The sequence below is a fragment of the Aphelocoma coerulescens genome, chromosome 1 (assembly GCF_041296385.1).
Source record: "Aphelocoma coerulescens isolate FSJ_1873_10779 chromosome 1, UR_Acoe_1.0, whole genome shotgun sequence".
NCBI classification, from domain to species: domain Eukaryota; kingdom Metazoa; phylum Chordata; class Aves; order Passeriformes; family Corvidae; genus Aphelocoma; species Aphelocoma coerulescens.
In genome coordinates, this window is record NC_091013.1 from 64,234,667 (window position 1) to 64,252,134 (window position 17,468).

General features: G+C 41.6%; 1 protein-coding gene across 2 annotated transcripts in view; it reads left to right on the forward strand.

Annotated features, from left to right (window-relative positions):
• Positions 1-2,186: 2,186 nt before the first annotated feature.
• Positions 2,187-17,468, forward strand: part of COG3 (component of oligomeric golgi complex 3) — a 31,304-nt gene continuing 16,022 nt past the window's right edge. The window contains exons 1-13 of one of the 2 annotated variants that reach the window (XM_069010327.1): positions 2,187-2,356; positions 4,246-4,392; positions 4,907-4,968; positions 6,616-6,781; positions 7,597-7,671; positions 7,793-7,885; positions 8,171-8,296; positions 11,065-11,145; positions 11,352-11,395; positions 11,600-11,726; positions 12,222-12,313; positions 14,765-14,904; positions 16,139-16,299. In XM_069010327.1, the coding sequence (XP_068866428.1) occupies positions 2,189-2,356; positions 4,246-4,392; positions 4,907-4,968; positions 6,616-6,781; positions 7,597-7,671; positions 7,793-7,885; positions 8,171-8,296; positions 11,065-11,145; positions 11,352-11,395; positions 11,600-11,726; positions 12,222-12,313; positions 14,765-14,904; positions 16,139-16,299 (1,482 nt within the window). In that variant the 5' untranslated portion in view covers positions 2,187-2,188. Of the gene's footprint in view, positions 2,357-2,561; positions 2,873-4,245; positions 4,393-4,906; positions 4,969-6,615; positions 6,782-7,596; positions 7,672-7,792; positions 7,886-8,170; positions 8,297-11,064; positions 11,146-11,351; positions 11,396-11,599; positions 11,727-12,221; positions 12,314-14,764; positions 14,905-16,138; positions 16,300-17,468 lie in introns of those variants that run through there. The other variant, XM_069010317.1, reaches the window with a different exon arrangement.

Consider the following 17,468-nt stretch of genomic DNA (forward strand, 5'->3'; position numbering starts at 1 on the left):
CTCTAGAATTGCTTTCAGTTTCTGATTTTCAAACAGTGGTGGGAAGTTTCAAATACTTCAAGGTGATTAACAAAGGAAAGCTGTTGCTGGCATTGAGCTGTCCCATGTTAGTGGTTATTTGGCCAAGGCACACTAAAGTTGCTTATTACCGCAGGCCTGGTTCCTAGGGTATATCACCATGTCCTGCAGCCATAGGGAGGAGGAGAAGATCCAGCAGGCAGGAATTGTGCAGCAAGATTGATCCATTTAATTATTTTACAAACTCTTTTATAGACTTTTTTCTTCATAGTCTTAATTGGACAAAGGACCAGCCACCCCTTGGGGGTGATTGGCTAAAATCCTAAAACAGCCATTGTCAAAATATTTTTCTACTACACCATAAACAAGACTTTTCAAGGTTGCAGGTGGCTTGGTTGTTTACATTCCCTGCTACCTCTTCTGTGAGAGAGAAAAGTCTCTCACGGACTTAGAAAATAACAAGAAAATCCTTGCTAGTAGCATTTTTGTACCTACAGTTGCTGTAGTTAAAAGCTTGTGTTTCTGTCACTTGTGGCTGAATAACAGGCACTGGCCATAGGTTTTTTGCTGTTCTTTGGCATATCTTAAACAGCAAGACCATTTTCCCTCTCTGTTACAGAAACTGCTTGGTCTGAAACAGATTAATCAGCTTAGTTTTGTGTAGCAACAGAGTAAGTTTATCACACTTGTAACCAGAGTGGCTTTCTGGAGATCATGTGTGGTAGAACACATATGCTGGACTAACTCTGAGAGGGATGAGGAAGCTACCAGTTTGGAGTGACAGAAACTGCACTGTACCAGTTAATCTGTGGGGAAGCTGGAGAGGGGTAGGACAAGGGGGACTGAAATTAACTATTTAAACGGCAACAAAATAGTGAAATAATAGTTCAGGACCTCAGTTGAGACTATTGCAGTGACTACCTCCAGTTCTTTTCAACCTCTTTAATTCTGATGTGCTTTAGTTAGGATAAAAGATTTAAGTTCACAAAAACTAAAAACAAACCAAAGCTAATGGCCTCTGCTGCCTCAGGAACGAAAGCTCTGGGGAATGGAAGGAATGAGTCAGCTTCCAGACTGACTACTGGTGTCCCTGGGAGAGCTGTGGATGGGGTAGTCCCTGTCTGGGAGTGCAGCGGGACTGCCTCTGCCTGGAGCTTCAACCAGACCAAGTGTGGGTCCTACACTTCGGCCACAACACTCCCTGCAGTGCTACCAGGGGCAGAGTAGCTGGAAAGTGACCCAGCAGCAAAGGACCTGGGGGTGTGCTGGTCAACAGTGTCTGAACATGAGCCAGCTGTGCCCAGGTGCCTGAGAAGGCCAATGGCATCCTGGCCTGTATCAGCAACAGTGTGGCCAGCAGGAGCAGGGCAGTGATTGTGCCCCTGGACTCAGCACTGGTGAAGCTGCACTTCAGGTGCTATGTCCAGTTCTGGACCCCACACTTTGGGAAGGATATTGAGGTGCTGAAGTGTGTCCAGGAAAGGGCAATGGATCTGATGAAGGGTCTTGAGCACAAGTCCTATGAGGAGGGGCAGCTGAGGGAGCTGGGGTTGTTCAGCCTGGAGAAAAGTGGCTCAGGGTAGACCTTATCATTTCTAAAACTGCCTGAAAGGAGGGTGTGGCCAGGTGGGGTCGATCTCTTCTCCCTGGAAACCAGCGGCAGGATGAGAGGACAAAGCCTCAGGCTGTACCAGGGGAGGTTTAGGTTGGACATAAGGGGGAATGTCTTCTCAGAAAGGATCACTAGACATTGGAATGGGCTGCGCAGGGAGGTGGTGGAGTCAGTGTCCCTGGAGGTGTTTAAGGAAAGACTGGACGTGGCACTCAGTGTGGTGGTCTAGCTGACATGGTGGTGTTGGGTCACAGGTTGGACTCGATGATCCGAGGTCCTTTCCAAGCGAGTCTGTGATCCTGTGAACCCCCTGGGGACGCGGGGGTGCTGCAGCCGCCTGCACTCCTCCCAGGCACCAGGGGGCGCCATCCCGGCCGGCCGCCCCTCGTGACGCATTTCTCTCCCCCGTGCCAGTGACGCCGCTGCCACGCGACGCGGCGCGGCGCGCTCCGAGCCTCCCCCGGAAGCGCCGCCCCGCTCCCAGCGTTCCGCCGCGCTCCCGGCGCCGCTCCCGTCCCGGCCCGTCCCGTCCCGGCCGCCCGTCCCGCCGCCGGCACCATGCTGGAGCCGCCGCCCGCGGAGCCGCCGCCCGCGGGCAGGGACGTGCGGGACCGCCTCAGTCTCTGGGACCGCCGCCCGCAGCCCACCGCGCCGCTCAGCGACCGCCAGACCGACTCGGTGCTGGAGCTGAAGGCGGCGGCCGAGAACCTGCCGGTGCCTCCCGAGGTGAGGCGGCGGCGCTGCCTGGCCCGGAGGGGCGGAGGGCGGGAGCGAGGGCGGGAGTGGCCGCGGTGCCACGTCGCCAGGCTGTCGGGGGTGACGGCCCAGACCGGTTGGGCCTGCGGGGCCGCGGCTGCTCCCGGGCTTTAGGGGGCTCAGTAGCGTTTTGCGTTCTAGGTCGCGCCCACAGCCGCGCCCCCAGCCTCTGCACCTCCCTCGGGAGGGCTCACTCTTCCGGCAGCCTTCCCGAGGAGCCTCGTGCCGCCCGCCCCCCCGGCTTGCAGGGGTTTGTAGGCAGCGGTGGGAGCTTTCCCCTGGGAATTCACGGGCTTTCTCTTCCTGCCCTCGCTGCTTCCCTCAGTCCACCAGCATTTGTCCTCGTAAAGTTGGGAGCTTTAGTCGTGGAGTTCATTCTTTCGGTCTTCCTAAGCTGATCCTTACCGATGCATGGCTGCTGGCGCCAATGTTATTTCCTGGTACGATTTGCAGACTCGAATGAACTGAAGAGAGCCAGGAATAATGGTAAAAAGCTTAATAATTTGTCAGCATCATAGAGGACGTGATATAAGTATACAGTATTCCCACTGTATAAAATTCCACACTCTGAGAGGGTGATTATTTATGAGTCCTCCCTTGTCTACAAAGGGAGGTGGAACAGAATGTTTGCATTCCTAACTGCACTCTTCAGGAGAGGATTTGTATTTAAACAGGATTGTAGTTAAAGATACAGTGCCATAAAATCAACAAAGTTGGCTCTCAGCAAGTGTCTGAAAGCTCAGAACTGCAAAAGGGAGAGTGTAAAGCAATTCCTTCCTCACATGCACCTGTCTCATTTAATCCTACCTGCTTTCTTTTTTTTTGTGTAAGCAGTATGCAAAAAGTAAATATTGGCAGGCATCCAAAGTGATTGTAGAAGGATGTCCTGCTATCAGAGGATGTTCTTAAGGATCTAAACCAGCTTTGCAACAAGGCAGGTATTGTATTTGCCAGAGGACAACAGCAAAGCCAGACACTGAGTTCTTCAGAGAATTGGGACAGTGATGTCTCAGCTGTCCTGAAGCAGTAGGCTCTGATGGACTCACCTTTCCCTCTGTGTTAGACATGAGAGAAACCCTGGCTCCCCTGCAAGGGTCAGCCCTGTTTTTGGGGGGCAGGGTGGAGAGGTGTGTGGAAGTTGGACAACATGGGGCAATTTTTCTCAAATAGTTGAACTCCTGATGGTTCTTTCTTTGCTGGACTAGTATTACCAGGCAGGGAATATTTTACTAAACACATTGTTTTCTAGAGAGATACAAATTTGTAGAAGCAGTGTTTTCTGTTTTTACCCTACTGATGTTCCCACAAAACATACAATCCATTATAATGTAATTAAAGAGGGTATTATATTAGTTAAGCGTATATAACAGTATTTTTTTTCTTGAATTAATTTCTTCCATATAGGCTAGTTAATAGTCTCAAGTCATACTTAAATAAAATTTATCTCAAGTTAGTTTTTTCCATGTTTTTCTCGCTTAAAGAAAGTAATTGTGGCTAAAAAATAATTCCTGTTGAGCAGAGCTATTCCTTGTCTTCCAAATAAATTATGGCAGCAGTCTTGAATTTTCCTTGAATATCTGGCAAAAAAAATTTGGCAGTTCCTGTGTGATGTTTCTAAATGTATAGATGTTGTAGTTGTTGATGTAATGGTGCAACTCGGTGATCTCAGAGGTTTTTTTCTAAACTTAATGATTCTGTGCTTATTATATTGATTGATAAAATGTCCATTGCATTTATTTCTTCAAACGTAGATGCCTGTAATTTTCTCATCATATTGCTTTGGATTGCTTTATAGGTGAGCTGCACATACTAATTCTCAGTGAGTTATCTGACCAAAGTTTGTGGTGTTTTGTGAGCAGCTTCCCATTGAGGACTTGTGCAGCCTGACGTCCCAGTCACTGCCTGTTCTGCTGACAGCTGCAGTGCCAGAATCCACAGAGGATGTCCTTTTGAAGGGATTTGCAGCACTAGGGATGGAGGATGAAAGAATTGAAACAGCACAGCAGGTAAGTGATGCTGAATAACCTCCAAGATGCAGTAATCTTCAGAGATTAGTTTCTGTGTGTCTTGCTTAGCTTCTGGTGGGTCTGCAAAATCTTTTGGGCCATTTTCAAGATGGATAATGGGGAACTTGGGGGGAAAACGTCACTGAAGTCTTAGCTCTTAAGTGACAGGTACTTTTTCCATTTGGAGTGGAGTCTAACATGAGAATATGTGTTCAGTAAAGCGCTGTTCCTCTTAAAGTGGAAGACCCCCCACTTTCTAATGTGATACCCTTGTTCTTGTGCAAATAAAGCCAGGAAATTCAGTCTTTCCCACTTTAATGTAGTGAAGGAATATAATGGAATATTTCAGTTGGAATAATTCAGTGAGGAATTTATCTCCCAGATTAATAATTGAATTCTGAAACAGCTCTGTTTTTAACAAAAGCTCATCTTCATTTCATAGATCATAGATTTGATTTTTTTTTTAATTGATTGCATGTGATATCTATATTGTTCACCATAAAATCTCTTCTAGTTCTTCTCCTGGTTTGCTCAGGTGCAAACACAGATGGATCAAGATGAAGGTGCCAAGTATAGGTACGTGTTCTTCCTCAGTTCCTTTCACCATAAGCAGTTCCACCCTTGAAGGACTTCATCTTGTCAATTAATGTTAGCACGTGTTGACATTTAGCTGGTGGGGAATGGGGGAATGCGTTGGAGCTGCTGAAGCTTTCCAAGGCCATGTGCCTCACTCCCACATTGAAGGCCATTGCCCAGGTGGCAGAGTAGTTAAAGGGGATGCAGATTTCCTTCTGAACTGCGCAGTATATTTAGACAGATGGAAATTAGTTTTGGCTTGTAGACAGGGCTGTAGACAAAGGCCATCTAAGAGCTTTCCTATGCTTTTTCAATTGCTGCTGCTGTTGGAATGGCATCCTCTGTGGGCGAGACTGTGTAAGCAGATGTGGCTGGTGGTCATTTCTGTTCTCACCCTTTGGCTCGCCAGTGACTGTGGTTGTGATTCTGTATCTGCATTCCCTGCATTCCTTGACACTTTGCTCAACTCCAGTTTTGAGTCTTGCCATTCTCATCTACTTTTTGTCTAACTGACTTTCCCATTGGGCTCAGAAGAACCCTTCCCACTGACTTTGACAGTTACTCCTTGGAAGTCTGAAATACAGCTGAATGGCTTAGCTAGATCTGCTGGTGACTTTTATGGAAACTGGCTTGTATTTTGAGACTTCACAAACTTGCCCTTGGCCACAAAGAGATGGTGCTGTATTCCCTCTTCTGTTTTTCCTCTGCTTTTCTTTGGGCTGTTTCTTCCTCTTTTGCTCTGACATTTGAAGACGTGACTTCTAAAAGCAGAGGGTGAGGCATGTACTGATCCTGTGATATGACCATGAACAACCTAAATATAGTAGCAGGTTTGCACTTTGTCAGTTGACATGTTCATAAAGGTGCACACAGGTGCTCAAGTGTGCCATGGATGCACAGTGGTTTGTAGGATGGGCAATGTGCAACTGTCTGCAGGAGGCCAAAGGTGCAGGAGGAAAATAAGTAAGTTCTTTGCCTGTTGCACATGGATACAGGGAATTGTTTCACTTGCAGCTTCATAAGTGGTAAAGTAGAACTCAGAAGTTTGAGCTGACATCCAAGAGTAGTTAATTTTTGGTGATGCTTTAGATAAGCCGAATGCTTGACATAACATTTAGTTATCATTTAGAGTTTTTGTCTGCATTGAGCCTTAGACAAATTTGGTGACACTAGACACAGGATGTATTTCATCTAAGCCTCTTTCAATCCTCACAGTAAGTTTTGAATCCTCTAGATAATTTCAGCTACTTTAGGAGAGAAAAAGTAATTTCTAAAAGGAAACTGAAAATTGTATAGAAGAGACCCTGTTGGGAACAAGGCAGGTAGAATTTGGCTGCTTGCAGTAGTCTCTATGTTTGCCCATTTAGCCAGTATTCACATGCTCCAGGCCAGCTGTGGTGCAAGCTGCTGCTTTCTAGGCAGGCTTGCTATAAGGAATGTCAGGGAAATGGAGTGGCTATTCCAGACCTTCAGCTCTGTTATTTCTCAGATGATGAAACATCTGCTTATTGTGCACTCTTGCTTGATGCAAGGGATCTCTTATTCCTAGAGAGAGAAAAGTGGTGGCAGTGTCCCTGCAGGCAGCTGGATTTGCAAATACAGAAAGGGAAATTTTACTTCTGTTATCTGTTGATTCTCTTTTTCTAGACAGATGAGGGATTACTTGTCTGGCTTTCAGGAGCAGTGTGATGCTATCTTGAATGATGTGAATAGTGCCCTTCAGCACCTGGAGTCACTGCAAAAACAGTATCTTTTTGTGTCCACAAAGACAGGAACGCTGCATGAGGCCTGTGAACAGCTTTTGAAAGAGCAGGTAATCTTTGACAGGAGAATTACTGGGAACTGCTAAGACATCTTAAATGCAGGTTTATTTTTCTTGGGCTGGGAAAATGTGAGCTGTGGTAACAATCCCTCCATTTGCTGTGGACCTAATTTTTTTGGGTGTGTTTCACCTGCAACTGGAGTGTCAGGCTCTGGATTAAAATGTTCAGTATGTCTCAGTATATGCTTTAATGAGGAAAGCTAGCTGAGGGCAGCTTTTGTAACTGATGCCTGACAAGTGCAAACTGTTTTGGAATTAATAATTCATGTCACTTGCAGAAGAAGTTTTTTGACCTGGTTACTGCAAGATCTTTAAAGTTGCAAGCTTATTTCCCAGATAATTTTCTTTTTCCTCATGAACTGCTGCAACAGTGATACAATGAACATTTTTTTTTAGTCAGACTGGATAAGGGAGAACTTTTTAAGACTCCAATTCTGAAATACAGGATTTCTACAATTCTCCGTAATACTGATGGCAGCACTGCCGTACATATGCAGCATTGTCTGTGGGATACTGACAAACCTGTAGAATAAACCTGTAGAATATATTATCTTAAATACTACTGAAAGTATTGTGTCAGTTTCTGGTAAGGGAGAGCAAACACTGCTGTATTCTGCATCTTTTGTTGAACTTAATTAGTTGCAAGTTACTTGGAGCTGCTTGACAATGGTGTGTGCTGAGAGCTGAAAGGGAGGCTTAATAATTTTATAAACACGCATATATATATATGTATATATAGATGTATATATATATTTAAGCTACTTGCTAGGTTGATGATTTTATTTTATTTATTGTTTCTTTAATAGTCAGAACTTGTTGACCTGGCTGAAAACATCCAGCAGAAACTTTCTTACTTTAATGAGCTGGAAAACATCAACACTGTAAGTATGATTTCGTTGTTAATAGTCTTAGAAAATGAAAGTGTACTGGTCTTTTGAACGTACTCACCAGCAGTAATGTGCTTAGGTTCCTTACAATGATGCCTTGTCTTGTTTTCCAAAGAAATTGAATTCCCCTACGCTGTCCGTGAACAGTGAAGGATTCATTCCCATGCTGGCTAAGCTTGATGATTGCATTGCATATATTTCATCACATGTAAGTAATTCTGTATTAATTTTAGTTAAATCGCCTTCATGTGTTCATACCTTGTTAATGGTTTTTTTTCTATAAAAAGTTTTCTCTGCCAAATACAGGAAGAAGTTAAGGATGGTACTTTATAAACTTAGGAATTTTTTATTGAATATACTTACTATTCTGCTTAATTTTTATAAAATACAGCTTTTAGTTTGTACAAGCTAGCTAGTTATATGAGTATTTTAAGTTTTGATAAATTTTTGACTGTTTCTATTTAAAATGGATTTTTTTCTTTCTTTCTTTCAGCCAAATTTTAAAGACTATCCTGTATATTTGACTAAGTTTAAACAATGCCTTTCTAAAGCTATGCACCTTATCAAGACATACACTGTGAATACACTACAGAACCTCACAAGCCAGTTAATGAAAAGGGTAAGGTGAATCAGTAAGTGGGAAGTGGAGCTGTTCTGAAATGTCTGTTGTAACATCAAACAGTTCCCTTTTTATTTTTTGAGGGTGGGATGTGTCAGCAGTTTTTTGTGAAAATAGGTCAGTGCTATGGTGTTTGTGTAGGTTGTCCAATTCTCAGCCAAACATGACAGAGACCTAGTGATCCAAAAGATTTTAAAGTAGTAATAATTTAAAAATCATGGAAATTGAAGAAGGTGAAGTCAGCGAATTGAAGTAGGTGAGCAGTAAGCTAGTGAAGGCCAGGGATGGTTGAAGGACTGTGTTAGAGACACCAGATGGCCAGACAGTTTGCTTTCCTGAACCAGTGTGTGCACTGGAGCTCTGAATTGGCTGTTGGTCTGTTGCCAAATGGGGAGGGTACACACAAAAGAGGTGGAGGTACTGTGATGTTTTGTTTTGGAGATGGATTGCTTTGGAGACAGAGGGAGATTGCAGGTATTTAACGCAAGGCGTGGGGTTCAAGAAGGGTAGCTGCGTTTCCCTGGAACGTCCCTGGCAAGGAATCATTGCGGTGGGTGCGGTACAGCACTCCAGCAGGCTTACTCCTTTCACCCGCGTGGCTGTAAGGCATGGACTCTCACACACACAGGCTGGATACCAGAGGCAAAGAGTCAGGAGGGCTCTCTCGCATGGCATTTGCTTATTGCATCCTGCTGTCAAGGGAGACCAGAGACGAAAGAGAGGGGGACTAAGCAGTCCCAGGGTTTTTGTACCGAAGCAGGGCAAGCATCAGGGACCAGTGATCTGAGGGCACGGGGGCGGTACAAAGGCGGGACTAGGAAAAGGGAGCCAATGGGGAAGGCCTGAGGGTGCGCAGGGTAACAAGCCATTCAGATGGGCCAAGTCTGCATAGCACCACAAAGTCTCACGGGAGAGGCTTTTCCTTTCACACCATGATTTTAGGGGGTGTTCTAAAACCTCGGAATTGGTCCACCTGCAGGCCTCTCCTATTTCGGGGCTCCTTGGCTCCTCAGCCATCACAATCGCTGGCTCAGTCACCTCAACAGGTAATACTTGAAAAAAGTATACAGGAGCTGGATGTTATAGGATGGTAATTGTAAAGTGCAGCTCTGAGTTCATGCCGTCACCATTTCAGTATTACATTCCAGGAAGTATTCTTGAGTGCTCTTGGTCATCTAAATATTTCGTTTATTCTGCAGTGGTTTATGTAGCTAACAACTGTAGATAACAACTGTGCCAGGTTCCTAATAGTTTTGCTACTATTTTTTGTTTGATTTTAAAATGTTGACAGCAATGCTGGAGTGTCCCAGGGAAGAGTTAGGTGTTTACTCCCACTCGCTCCAGTGAGATTTAGGCATAAATGTAAGCAGGGAGGTTTTTTGATCTCATTAAAATGTTGATAGTCTCATACTGCAATATTTTGGCACAGCAGAAGGGAGAAGGGAATGTCTCTTTCTCTGCACTTAGATTCTTTCTCCAAGTAATTGCTGTATACCTTGTGCTCAGTTCTATTACAGGCAAACTTGGTGTCCTGAGGGATAACCAGTGAAACTGAAAGGTGCTAGAATTGGGAACTGGCACACCTAAAAGAAGGGAATTTTAGGCAGTGTTCATGGAAACTTGTGAAAGGGTACTCCTGGAGTGAAGGTCTTGGTTAAGTGGCATTGAACATTCTTCGTGTTTGGTACAAAACCAGGTTTTATTTTAAAAAAAAGGTATCATAGCTTGGTTTGATGCCCGTGGATTGCCCTGACTGAGCTGAATTTAAACAAAATTGAACATCTATGATAATAAACATGTCTATAGAAAGAAGTGTGTAACCTAATTTCTGGATTTGAATTACTGCTTAGGAGTTTTAAGTCAGGAAGGATACATCTTTTAGGAGTTAGATGACCTTTTCCTTCCCATCTACATGGGCATTTTGTGGATATTTTGTGTACTTTGAAACATCGAATGGCTCCTTCTGCTAGAAGTGCAGTACTGGACCAGTGTTTTTTAGTTGTGATCAAGTGTTGAGTTTTCCTATTGCAACAGAACAAGACTGTCAGAACTGGAAAGGGACAGAGATCTGGATGTTCTTTGATGATACACACCTGTGAGTGGAGGTTTTGATCTCTGTTTGTAGAAGGATGATCAGGTTGCTTGCAGGGATGAAAGTAGGAGGTGGGGTATGGTGGAGTTTTCCTGTTCCCATCATGTTTCTAAAGAAGGCTATCTCTTCTCTCTCATCAGTAGTGATAAGGGGAAGAAAGCTTGGTGTGTAAATTTGGGCTCTGCTTTGCTTTGTTAGTGCTAGAATTTGAAGCTGTCTGCCCAGCTGGGCTGGGGAGCTGCCTCAAGACATGATATTCTGGTTGGAGCTTGAATACGAGCTGAAACTTAGCTTCTCTTCCCTGGGGACTGGCAGATAAAAGAGAAATCTGTTCTATTTTAGTACTACACATTAAGGACTAACAATCAGTACTACTCTGGCAGGTCCAGATAAAATTGTTGTCTCTAATGGGGAATATCATAATTACTGAAAACGTTCCTTTTTCTGTATGGGCTGTTGGATGAAACTTTTGGGTTGGGTTTTGTTCTTCCATCTGACTTTAGAATTCTGAAACCAGCACGCCTTTCTTGGTGGGAAGTGGCAAAGAGCTGTTCCACTGGAAGCATAAGCATAAAGAACCAATAGCCTCTTTTAGAGCCTAATTATCTCAGCCATTATATACTGGAAGCCAAATATAGTATTTTGCTTTTTACCAATTACTCATCTCTTCTTTCAGGATCCTTCAGCTGTGCCAAATTCTGACAATGCCTTCACGCTGTTTTATGTGAAATTCAGAGCAGCTGCTCCCAAAGTCAGAGTAAGTAGGCTGGTAACTAACTTTTAAAAAGGAAGTTATGAAAATGAGGCTTGAATTTATTAGTGTGAATGCAAGGATTGCATATTGTGCAAGTGTGAATGTCTAAAGATTGCATTTTGTATCAGTGGAAAAAACTAAAATTATTTTCCAATTATTACAGAAAAGTAATTTACTGATAATACTTTTTTCTCTTTATTTTTGACTAGACTCTTATTGAACAAGTAGAGCAAAGATCTGAAAAAATGCCAGAGTGAGTATGTCTACATAATTTATCTTCAACAGTTTTAAATTTTGAAAATATTTACTTTTGTTTAAGTACTGTTAAACACATTATTTGTTTAAAAGAAAGTTTTAAAAATTGAAATGACGTAGAACTAAAGAGGGTGTTAAACGCATCTTATGTGTGCCAGAAAATGATCTTCAGATGCAGTTACTGTTCTAATTTCTTGGCTAGGTATCAGCAAGTTCTCAATGAAATCCATCAATGTTACCTCGACCAGCGGGAGCTTTTGCTTGGTCCAAGTATCGCTAGCACGGTTACAGAATTAACCAGTCAGAATAACAGAGATCATTGTGCTCTGGTAGGTAAAGTAGTCATGTGTTGTGTGGGTTTTGTTATGTTTTAATCCCCTCCCCCCTAGGTAAAATGAACTTACTTAATTCAGTCATTTACATGCAGAATTGTTACTGTTGTCTGTGGGTTTGAATCATTAACATTCTATTAATATTTTCAAGCCATACATGTTTTGTTTCTGTAAAAACTCCACCCTGTTACAAACCTCACAAAGGGGGATGGATAAAAAAGAAGCATAAAATGTGGTTACTTAAATTTCAGAAACAAAAGAGGGACAGAAGTTGTACAATGAGCTTTTATTTGGCTAGTAACATCTTTTCAGTCCATGGTCTTAAGAGTTCATCTCATTAATTTTGCATTTTACAAAGCTTCAGTTTGATCATAGCAGTAATAATCACAACACCACACGTAATGTATAGTAGTAATACCTGTAATATCACTTGTGATACTGATGCAAGGAAAAGAATTTAAAAACCAAGTATTTGTATTTCTGTGAATGCAGGTACGAAGTGGTTGTGCCTTTATGGTCCATGTATGCCAGGACGAACACCAGCTTTACAATGAGTTCTTCACAAAACCAACACCAAAACTGGAGTAGGTGGTACATGCTGGTTTTGTTTTACTGCATGTTGTATTCAGTGTGTCGTGATGTAGCACATTATATTATATGGCAAGTAGGGCTGTGTTCAAGTGGTTTGGTAAGAACTAGCATGATAAAAAACCAACTTAACCACTTTAAGCATCAGAATTTCATGTTCTTATGTTTCCTTTTTCTTCAAGCAAAGCCAATAGCTCCCATTCTCCATAAAAAATCTTTGCAAATGCTTTGTAGACAGTCTGAAAGAGATAAAGATACTCAGGTACTTTGGAAATAGCTATAGAAGTCTATAGGTCTCAGCTGTTTTTGTACAGCCTCTTTTGCACAGCCTGTTGCACAAGTGCTTTCATTTGCTTCTGTCTGAAATTAGGCTGATGAACTCCAGCTATTTTTCCTGGAGGATTTAATGAGCTGCCCTTACTGTCAAGGAATATTTGCATGTTGCCTGTATTTGGGCTGAACAGAAGCCAGGGTAGTGGATGCCTGACAAAAACAGTGTCTCTTATCTCCTCTGCCTAGACCTAAAAGAGGGACAGGTTGTTACTTCACACAGTAATTGTATTGTAAAAGTATTGTAAAGTTTTTTACAACAGACTTGTAATAGTAAAACAATTGAATAAATTATGCCCCTTCTCCAGTTTTCTGATGTGTTTTAGTATTGATATTTAGTTTTGAAATTTGGGTAGGTCATGTTCCCTTGCTATAAAGTTCCTAACTAAAGCATATTCCTATTAATATAAGTGAGACACTGTTTTTGAGAGTTGGAGTGTCTTAAATAGAGAGCAGCTTGAGTTGAACGAGTGTGTAACCTGAAAAAAAGACTGCCCACTACCCTCCACATCCTTCAAAGCTAACGGAACACCAAAACTGCATAAAGCCTCGCTAGAGATAAGCCACAGTGCCAGAGTAGTTCCAGTCTTTTCTGAGAAATTGTGGCCTCTTGTGGGGCATGCTCAGAATTTGAGATGACCTAACTAAATTTGTTTAAGAATCAGTTTAGCTATCCCAGTTCAAATCCTGAGAGTAAACATCCCGAATTGGAATCAGTGTAAAATGTTGTTCAGCCAGAAATTTTGTCACTAGTGCTATTCACACCAAGAATGAGAATAGACTTCTGATTTTTTTTTTTTTTTTTAATTTTGATGGAATGTAGTTTACCTCATTTCCTAAGAACTTGCTTCCCTTTTTTTTTGCCTACACTTAAATAAAATATTTTAAGAAAAATGTTTCAGATAGTAACTACTTTATTAGGTTTCTCTTAGCATAATACATAGCTCCATTTTCTTTTCTGCAGTGCTAAGGTGCTCTGAAGATAATACAGACAGGTGTCTATGTACAGATAAAAGAGTTTACACAAATTCTACCCAAGAGCAGAGATCTGAGATTGGGTGTTGTATTTAATGATGAGGCTGGTGAAACTTTCTCTTTTGTTTCTGCTTTTGACTTGGAGAGTTACTGTTTTACCAAACTGCTTATAGTGCTATAGGATGCAAAGGAAGAGGCATTCAAAATGTTCCGAGTATTCTTTCATGAGCATTTTTGTTCCCTTGCTGAGGAACTGAAATGTCCTTGTCCTATTGACAGACATTCTTTGTGAATCAGAAAAAAAAACAGTGCAGTAAACACAATATCTTTATCACACTGTGATTGCTTCAGTGTTGTTGATGTTTATATTTCCAAATCTAACTGGGGAATTGAATTTTCAGCTACTGGCAATAGTATTAGTGCCTAATCTGTGATTAGTGAAGGGAAGCATTGAGAATGGCAAAAATGTCTAGAGTGAGTGCTTGTTGGTGTCTTAACCAAGATATGTATCACTCTGAACATGAAAGAAAAAAATAAATTGAAGTGGGATTTCTGGTGTGTCACTGCATTGATCTCATAACTTCAGTTAGATTGGAGAGTGTGCTCTGAGATGTTGGTAGCTGTTACAGAAAACATTACCTAGCTTCTCCTCCTGCATCCCTCTTTGTGTGCTCCTGGTTCTAATACACTGCTGAGTTCTTGGAATCAGATGAGCCTTTTCTTGGGGGAAAATTGGGGTTATGATTCTGAGCTCAGCAGGAGCATTTTTTTACACAGAAGGGAAGTAAACCAGTTTGCAGCATCTTCCCTTTGTGACAGGTTGAGTTGCTGGTTGGTGTGTGTAGGTTTTTTATTTGTTTATTTGGGTTTTTTAAATAGTATTGTAAAATGAGTTAAAAACAGAAACACCATTTTTAAGCAGTTGGTATGCCGCATCTTTTAAAAGGAAAACTTTTCCCGCTTTGTAGGAAGTAATGGATTTATGTTTTAAACAGTCTTGTCTAAAGTCTTCTATGGCACTTGTTTTCTCACCCTCCTTTCAAAAATCTTTGCCACAAAATAATCTATGTTTGTGACAAAATTTTCTTCTGCTTTTGGGGGATCCTGAAAGTATTTTGCTTTGTTTTATTTTTCCTTCATAGTGAACTCTTGGAGAAGTTGTGTCTTTCATTGTATGATGTCCTGAGACCAATGATCATCCATGTCATTCACTTAGAGACGCTTTCTGAACTCTGTGGGATTCTCAAAAATGAGATGCTTGAGGATCATGTACAGAACAATGGTAACTCATAGATGGAAGATGATTGTTTTTAAGTGTCTTCTTAACTGATAAAATTATTTAATTGCATAGTCAGAAACTCTAGATGCTTCTTTCATTCTAGTGGATCTTAAACTCATCTTTGACATGTTTGTGTAAAATTAATTATGCCTTTTCATTTATAGTGAAGGTCTGTATTTATGGGTCTGTGCCTAGCTTCAGTTAAAGTAATGTACTGATGTTAGTCTTGTTTTCTCTAGATCGTACAAATGCAAGCAAGCATCCACCCAGTGCATATGCATGCACAAGGATTGATTTAAATTACCTTTACAAATGGGTCAATTGCTTTACTTGGCCCTGCTAATGCATCACCCATGTAGAGCTTTCTGCATAATGATGATAAAACAAAGGAATGCAAACTGATTTTTTTTTTCAATTCTCCTTAATATTGTGTTTCCCAGTCTAGAAATTGTAACTTCAGCAGAAGAGTTAAGTAGCAGTGTAGATTTTGGAATTTTGTAAGTATGCAGACCTCAAAGTCTCATAGGAGTGAGCTGACCTGGTGTCTCATTTCCTTAGTATGACCAGTGTATAATGGAATCCTTTCACAGTCTTTATTGCACCAGGCAATAAACAGAGATCATACTTGGTAGCTGGTGTATCATCCAGTGTAGCTCTTTGTCGCTGAAGCTGTGCCAGTAATCATGAAGAATTGTTCACTGTCCTGGAACTGTAATTGTAACACTGTTGGGAATGAGCAAAAACTTGCTGACTTAATCTTTTGGCTTATCATAAGAAGTGTCTTCCTACTACTTAAATTTGGGCTGATACAATAATTCTTATGTTTGATGTGAGCTGCTTTGCTTCATCTGTTTTTATCAACTCCCAACAGTCGCACCACGGGTATTGGCTGTGATAGAACCAAAGCCACCTTGCTTTGTTGTTCCCACCAAAATTCCACTTAATGTACCCAGGTCTGAAACAGAACACTTAATTCTAACAAGGCATCTGATGACAGCAGTGTAAGGTTGCATTTTCATGTTCTAATGAAAATCTGGGGAGCCAAAGCAACTGCAGCATGGAGTTCAGTAATTCCTTGTTTGTCACAAATTTGTCTGCGTGCTGCTGTTCCAAAAATAGCCAGACTCCATCTGCAGCAAGCCAGGTTTTTGTGGTTCTAGATGTGATATTTCAAACTTAGGTTTCTATGAGCTTGTTTTGTAATTGACAAGTTTGTGCCTTTCCTTCCCTTTGTCAGCTGAACAACTGGGTGCATTTGCAGCTGGTGTCAAGCAGATGTTGGAAGATGTACAAGAGCGCCTTGTCTACAGGACACATATTTACATTCAGACTGACATCACTGGCTACAAGCCTGCGCCAGGCGATCTTGCCTATCCCGACAAGCTGGAAATGATGGAGGTACAGCCTCAGCTTTTTCATTGTCCTTGATTAGTGTTCTTTTTACATGCAGTGTATGCAGTCGTGCAGTACAGTGCTTTGCAGCTTGGGTTTTCCAGTTCTTAGGTATATTTAGTGTTATTGGCATTTTCAAATTGATACTTGCTGATTAAATTATGACCTGAAACTAGATGCCAAAAAACTGTTTATGTCAAACTTAGTGACATTGACAATAGTTCTCACAGTTAACAGTTTTATCAAAACTTGAAGCTTCTGAATTTTTATTTACATTCATAAGTAGTAGGTATTACCCAGTGTATTTTCTAGTTGAGCTGGAATTGAAGAGAAGCTTTAGACAGCCCCAATTAGCTGCAAGTTTGTTTTCTGAATAACTGGTCAGCTAGCTATTGGCAGGTATGTGTGTACCCTATGCTCAGGCAGTGTGAGAGGAGACCTGCTTTAGATAATTTAACATGTTAGTAATGGCTTCCAGTAGCCTTTTTCAAGTCCTTATCAGTATTAGCCATTTCTGTAGTCATTCCAAATCCTTTGAGGCAACGTTCCTGTTGAAATGGATCAAACTAATTCTGCTTATTTTAAAAGGTTAATACTATATTGATGAGAGGTTCAGAATGAAACAACTCACAGAAATAAATAAATGGGCAATGAGAAACCTGAAATGAGTTTTTGATTAGAACAAGATGTATTTGATATGCATTTGATATGCAACTGCATGAACACTGCATGGAAGTAGTAAAGCTTAGTAAAAATCTCCCCTCCAAGTAACTATTGCCATTCACTTTGTAATGGGAGACCAGAGCTTTTAAAGGACTGAGGTGACTGAGAATGGCCTTTCCAACATGGACTGGCAAGATCCAAATTTTATTGCTGTATTCTGCTTTCCATCTAGCTGCCAGAATAGCTGGTGGTGCTTAGAAAATTTTAGGACTTCCAGCTGACCAGTTGGTAGAGAAGCTGCTGTTTGACTTCAGAATCAGAACATATATAAAGTAGATAGGCTATCTATCTATCTATCTATCTATCTATCTATCTATCTATCTATCTGTCTGTCTATCTATCTGTGTGTCTGTCTGTCTGTCTACCTGAAATATATATATTTTGCTGTGGGCTGAAAGAAGTTAACATAGTAACTGTATCTTACTGTGCTCAGTTCTTGCCTGCAAACAGAC